This window comes from Cynoglossus semilaevis, chromosome 8 (assembly GCF_000523025.1).
Source record: "Cynoglossus semilaevis isolate Cse_v1.0 chromosome 8, Cse_v1.0, whole genome shotgun sequence".
NCBI lineage: Eukaryota > Metazoa > Chordata > Actinopteri > Pleuronectiformes > Cynoglossidae > Cynoglossus > Cynoglossus semilaevis.
The window spans coordinates 3821299-3827458 of NC_024314.1; the positions used below are offsets into that span (position 1 = coordinate 3821299).

General features: G+C 38.7%; 1 protein-coding gene across 1 annotated transcript; it reads left to right on the forward strand.

Moving 5' to 3' along the window:
• The first annotated feature begins 1905 nt into the window (after positions 1–1905).
• On the forward strand, positions 1906–5801 carry LOC103381629 (ADP-ribosylation factor 1-like). Its single transcript, XM_008314082.3, has 5 exons — positions 1906–2049; positions 3468–3625; positions 3721–3831; positions 4464–4588; positions 4764–5801. The coding sequence occupies exons 2-5, from the start codon at positions 3478–3480 to the stop codon at positions 4923–4925; spliced, it is 546 nt and encodes a 181-aa protein (XP_008312304.1). The 5' UTR covers positions 1906–2049; positions 3468–3477; the 3' UTR covers positions 4926–5801.
• Positions 5802–6160: the final 359 nt, after the last annotated feature.

Consider the following 6160-nt stretch of genomic DNA (forward strand, 5'->3'; position numbering starts at 1 on the left):
ACCTGACACATGTCACAGATGGACATGGAGAATCAAAAATGGCAAGCTGGAACTGCAAGAATAAAAATATATATATATATTTTTTAATTGTTTGCAACTGCTGGCACTCAGTCCAGGTAAATACACTATGTACCGGTAGAAAGATTGAAAATGTACAGCCACGTGGCACAAGTGAATCCTGCTGTTGTGGGCAGAACTGTATTCTAAGTTTCATTTTACCCTTGAATTATTATGCAAGTGATTTCAGAGATGAATTTTTAACTATTTGCTTTAGCATATGCAGTTATATAAACAGTGTAACTCTGGTTTCAAGTGGCTCTAAATATACTCAGGGCAAACACAGGTGCTAGACCTACTTTGAGGAACACAAACACACAGACCATAGAAACAATGGTCAAAATACTTTATTATAAAGTATTGTTCATGAAAGTTGAGCAATCGATTCAACACGTCAGATTATTAGTTCTGGTAAACAGCATGGTTTTTAAATGCTTTACAGTAGTAGTTACTCTTTAATTATTGCATTGATACATACGAGTGTTTGAGATGAGGCAGGATACATGGACCAAAACTGTTTGCATGAACTTGTTTCACAGACATGCAGAATTATTGTCATCTTTTTTCCTGTGATGTGTCATCTATAGTCACTGTTGAACAAGAACCATTAAATGAAATTTTTGGAATTCGTTTTTAGACCACACTTCTCAGACACCACAGCTGTGACTGTGTCACATACTGTAAAAAATATTTTACATATATTTAGATCCAAACTTTTTCAGAGATCATATTTTATGTATACAATTTAGAATACCTACATTAACATTTTTAACATTTACCTGTCCTTTAAGAGGTTTTAAGAAGAACTTTAAGAAGGTTTTAAGAACTTTCTAGTGCTGTTCTGTTTATTGTACTGAGAAAGAAAATGTCTTTTTAAAATAAACCCAACATGTCAATACTGGTTTGCGTCTTTAATACAACTGTTATGATGCAGTCTTGTCTTTGCTTTCTTTGTTTGAGTTCAAGTCTATGTTCATTATTTCATTCATCTTCTACAGTGTAATCCCTTTCAGTGCAATGAGAGGCACTTGAGCCAAACCCAGCGGTCAACAGGGTTCAGTTTGGGCACTGTGCCAGCCCGTTCACAGACACATATATAGACTAGCAACCATTCAAACTCACATTCATGCATCGTCATGGTCAGTAAACACTGAACAAATAACAAATTGCAATAAGGCAAGAGTACAAACCATTGATACATAGCCAAGTGTCCCAGTCTGCAACCAAGTAATTACAAATTGCAATAAGGCAAGAATACAAACCATTGATACATAGCCAAGTGCCCCAGTCTGCAACCAAGTAATTACAAATATTTAGTTAACTCTAAGATCAAGTTTCACAGTTGAGTTCTAAATAATAACCTTCCTTACAGTACAAGTCACTAGAAAAGTTTGAGTCAAATGTCTTTGCTTTTATCACAGTGTTGAGTCCTTGGATTTTCCACTCCTGGGCCAGGCCAACATAAGAAACATTTAAATTAAAACTGAGCCTGGTGGACCTGCTAGTAGTGAAATTCGAAAAAGATTAGCTCTCTCTGGTAATGTAATAAAACATGTATGCTTTCAGTTAAGCAAACCCAATCAGAAACATCAAGAATGGACATTTTGACGTGAAACATTCAAGTCCTACTGAGACACAACCAAAGCTTTGTGGGTATAGTGTTAAACTCAAACAACTGCAATATTTTTGGGAACGTTTTTAAGTGTTTTGAAGCCAGTGTCATGCATCCATTTATCAAAGTATATGTTAAACTTGACCAAGCTCCTGTGCACTACTCACTACTACTGTGCACCTTGCTGACGAGGAGTAGGGCTTGTGATTTGTTGGTAAATATGAAAAGGAGGGACATTTGATCCATGCAAACGGCGTTGATTGGTGCTGATGTAAGAGGGGGGAAGTGTTCGTACGCCGGCGTCTCCCTGGTTGCGCAAGACGCCATTTTGGAGTGTCAGTCAAAGATAACGGAAACATCGAGAAGCTGTCTTTCTAAAGGTAAATGTCCACACCAGCACACTATTTCGGCTTTAAAACAAGATACAACGTGAAGTATCGCGTGTCTTGCTCGAACGCCTTTCTTTCTGTCGTTTACAAACATACGTCAGGATGTGTTGTCTTTACTGTGACGCGGCACTTCGTTCTCGGCTTTTCCGTCATCCTGGTCACTGAAATAAAGTATATGTCAATAAATATTTAACTTTAACTATCGTTCATAGTGACAGTGGCCGTTTGAAGTGTGTAAGGCTTACATTATGCTAACATTTAAAACATAGAAAGGTCTTAATAATGTTTACTAGTGTTGGCGGTTGTGAGTTCGGACCCTGCAAACGCACGGTGTGCTAACTAGTCGAAGCATCCGCCCTTATAGCTTCACGTGAATGACACCTGCTAAAACTAATCGACTTCAATTGATCGCATTGTGTAAAAGACTAACACGTTAAAATGTAGCTACTAATTATGCTTGATATTAAAAAAATGACAAAAGCAAGCTTTTGCCGGCCTTAAGGTCACTGTATAGTTGGAATGCTAACAGGCTCCCACCTACGGCACTATTAGTGTTGTTGGAGTTTAGCAGCTGGACCAGGCCTCTCTCGTGATAGTCGTTTTGCTAACCGATTTAACCGTTTTGACAACGTGTGTCGAGCCCATTCTGTCATTGTCTTAAGCAACAATTCACCCTCAGATAAATATGTTCGATTACGTTGTCGAGTTTTACGTTAAATTGCTTTGAGGTTGTGAGAGAGTCCACTCAAAACTTCCCAAAAACCCAAGCTGACATTTTGCTAAAACGTAAAACGATAGCCCTCTCGCTCATTGTCTATACGTTTTAGTCTATTGATGTCTCTAAACCAAATTTAATAACGTGTTTTATATATACAATAAAACGACACTGTTGTCATGTTATTGAGATGACTGATGATCATATTTTTGAATCGATTATATGTAATAAACTTCTGGTGGATTATGCCCCTTTTTGTTTTTTGAATATATTTAAACAACAAAGACGTGAGTTAAATAAATGTATTATTTTGGCTGCTGCTATTGACTGTCAGTTGAGTAGGTAATGTTATAGCTACAGGTCACAAACCTGTGTACGTGTAACCATTAACTTAAGTAAACACCTCACTTATGTTACTTTTAACTCTTGTTGTACTGGTGTGTGGTTTATTCAGGCTCTGCATTTTACTCACCTCATTTATTATAAAAGGAATTTTATCCCTGTCTTCTGAATCATGAGGTTGTGAATTTATTTCCGTTATTCCTGCTTCAGTGACAGACGTCACATTTGTCTTGCTTCTTAACTTGTGTAACTCCTTGTGTCCCTTTCTCTTAGCGTTTTTACTGTGCTGTAACTGAAAACGTGCAGACGTTGACACTCCTGGCTGTTCTTCGTTCTCTTCCCTACCCTGCAGCTTCGTCACCATGGGGAATACATTTGCAAACCTATTCAAAAGCTTCTTTGGCAAAAAAGAGATGCGAATTCTCATGGTTGGACTTGATGCTGCTGGAAAAACAACCATCCTGTATAAGCTGAAGCTTGGAGAGATAGTCACCACAATTCCCACCATCGGTGTGAAAACATTCCATGTTGAAATTAATTACCGAAGTTACTGTAAACTATAATTTCTTTTATGGACTCATCTGTGTTTCTTCTCCTTTGTCCAGGTTTTAACGTGGAAACTGTAGAATACAAGAACATCAGCTTTACAGTGTGGGATGTGGGCGGTCAGGACAAAATCAGACCGCTATGGCGTCATTACTTCCAGAACACTCAAGGTGAGACAGGGCTTTTTAGTTGCTTGGCTGCCAATGGTGTCACTGAAGGCCACTGCCAATTGGTGGTTTTAATGGTGCATAAAAGATAATATTAAAGTATCAGAGTCAATATGCTGTTGTTAACACTGAAAAGACATTATTTGTGATATGCTTTTCTTTTTAAATGTAATTTGAATTTTAGTCATATGCTGTTGTTAACACTGAAAATACATTATTTGTGATATTCTTTTCTTTTTAAATGTAATTTGAATTTACATTTAATTTTATGATAGCATTATAAAAAACATTTTATAAAAACCTTGTTTCAGCCCCTGTAATGCAACTTTTTGCAAGTTTCTAATACTACCCTTCTTCAGCACGGAAGTATTGCATTAGTGGATTTTGCAATGTCTTCTGTGTGTCAAAATGTTGTCCAATACAAATAAAGCTATCCACAGAGCAGAGAATGCCAAGTAGCTATGTGAGAAGTACAGATTTGAGATCTGACCTTATTGTCTATTTATTGGTGTAACTATGAAACTTTGACTTGACTTTGACTGAGAACCGATTGATTGATGGAAAAGTGCAAAATTAAAAAAGAAAATTTTTTTATTTTATTTTAACTAGACGTTGGATTTTCTTTGTGTGTGCAGGGCTCATTTTTGTGGTGGACAGCAACGACAGAGAGAGAGTGACAGAGGCACGGGAAGAGCTGTCCAGAATGCTATCTGAAGATGAACTCAGAGATGCTGTACTGCTGGTCTTTGCAAACAAACAGGTGAGCGTTGTATAATTACAGACATCTTGCCAGTGACAGACTCGTTTCACGGTCCAGTCCAACAAATAACTGGTTTCACACATTCATTTCCACTTAGAAATTGACCAAATTAAGATGAACCACCGCTGAGCATTTCGGAAAATGTCAAACACCATCTCTCTGAATCCTCCCACAGGATCTCCCCAATGCTATGAATGCAGCAGAGATCACAGAGAAGCTGGGTTTACATGCCCTCCGCCATCGCAGCTGGTACATCCAGGCCACCTGTGCCACCAGCGGAGATGGCCTGTACGAGGGTCTGGACTGGCTTTCCAACCAGCTGAAGAACCCCAAATGATCCATTCCACCGTTTTTTTGTTTGTTTTTCTCTTTCTTTTTCTTTTCTCTTTTTTTTTCTGTCTTCAACACAACGGCAGCACCGGATCCAAGCCCCTTCCCCATTTGCTCCCATAAACACGATCTCTCTTCCATCAAGAACTACCTTCCTTCCCTCTCTTTCCTGCCTTCCTTCTTATCGTCAGTTGGTCTCTAGCCTGTGCTGCTAGTGTGTGTGTGTGTGTGCGCGTGTAAGTGTAAGTGTGTGTACGACTGTATGTATGTATGTGTGTGTGTATGTGCATGTGTGGTGTGAAGGTGTCTCTGTGTATATTGGCTGGGATTGGGAGTTACCCTGGCGTGCCTTTTACACACCCCCTGTGGAATCAGCAGTCTGGTTTAAAGCACCGACCTCCATCCACCAAACTCGGCTGATCTCCTCCCCTGTCCCCTGGTCCCTCCCTCCTCCATCACTGTCAGTCTAGCATGGATGCGCCCTGTCAGCTCCTTTACACTCCAGAAGAAGCATGGTTTTCATACAGCGAAGAAAGAACAGGGGAGCAAGTCCCCCACCAGACCATCCTCCCACCTCCTTGTTGCATCTGTGATGGTTAGAATTGTTCGCCCAGAGTTGACTGGATGATAGCTGTTTGTGTTAACCCCTTTTGATTTTTATCTCAAACCACCACCCAGTTAAGATATTCAGCAAATTGCATCTTAACCTGTATCAGGTCAAAGCAAATCAAAAAAAGAAAAACAAAAAAGACACATCCTCGATCATTCTTGTGTCATTTGAAAACCATGCAGGTTGTTTTATTACTATTATTATATGGAATTATAGAAACAGATTCTTATTATCAAAGGTTCTCTAGTGAACACTAACTCCCACTCCCTCCCCTACAACAAGCAAAGACAGTGAAGCACAAGGCAAACCAACAATCCTGAAAAAAACTTCAAATGTAGAAACTAGCAACTATATGCAATTCTTGTTTTATTTTATATTACTTTGGTAGCTGGTGAAGAAGCCCCTGAGTGAAATGGAAATATTTTTTAATTTTAATTCAAGTAATTATTCACTCTGTATGTTCCTGGAACATATAAGTCAGATACATTTCACAGTCTCCAGTGGGTTTAACTTACAGCAGTAGTTCTGATACATACATGAGCATCACATGTTTCTTTAAGAGATGTTACATGTGTTTTTGTCATTTGTTTTTCTTTCTTTAACTAGTTTTAGCATTTCTATTTCTACTGCGA

Coding starts and splice junctions, on each gene's coding strand:
- LOC103381629 (XM_008314082.3), top strand. CDS start 3,478: ATGGGGAATACATTTGCAAACCTATTCAAAAGCTTCTTTGGCAAAAAA. Junction 3,832..4,463: donor TTACTTCCAGAACACTCAAG/GTGAGACAGGGC, acceptor TTGTGTGTGCAG/GGCTCATTTTTGTGGTGGAC. Junction 4,589..4,763: donor TGGTCTTTGCAAACAAACAG/GTGAGCGTTGTA, acceptor ATCCTCCCACAG/GATCTCCCCAATGCTATGAA.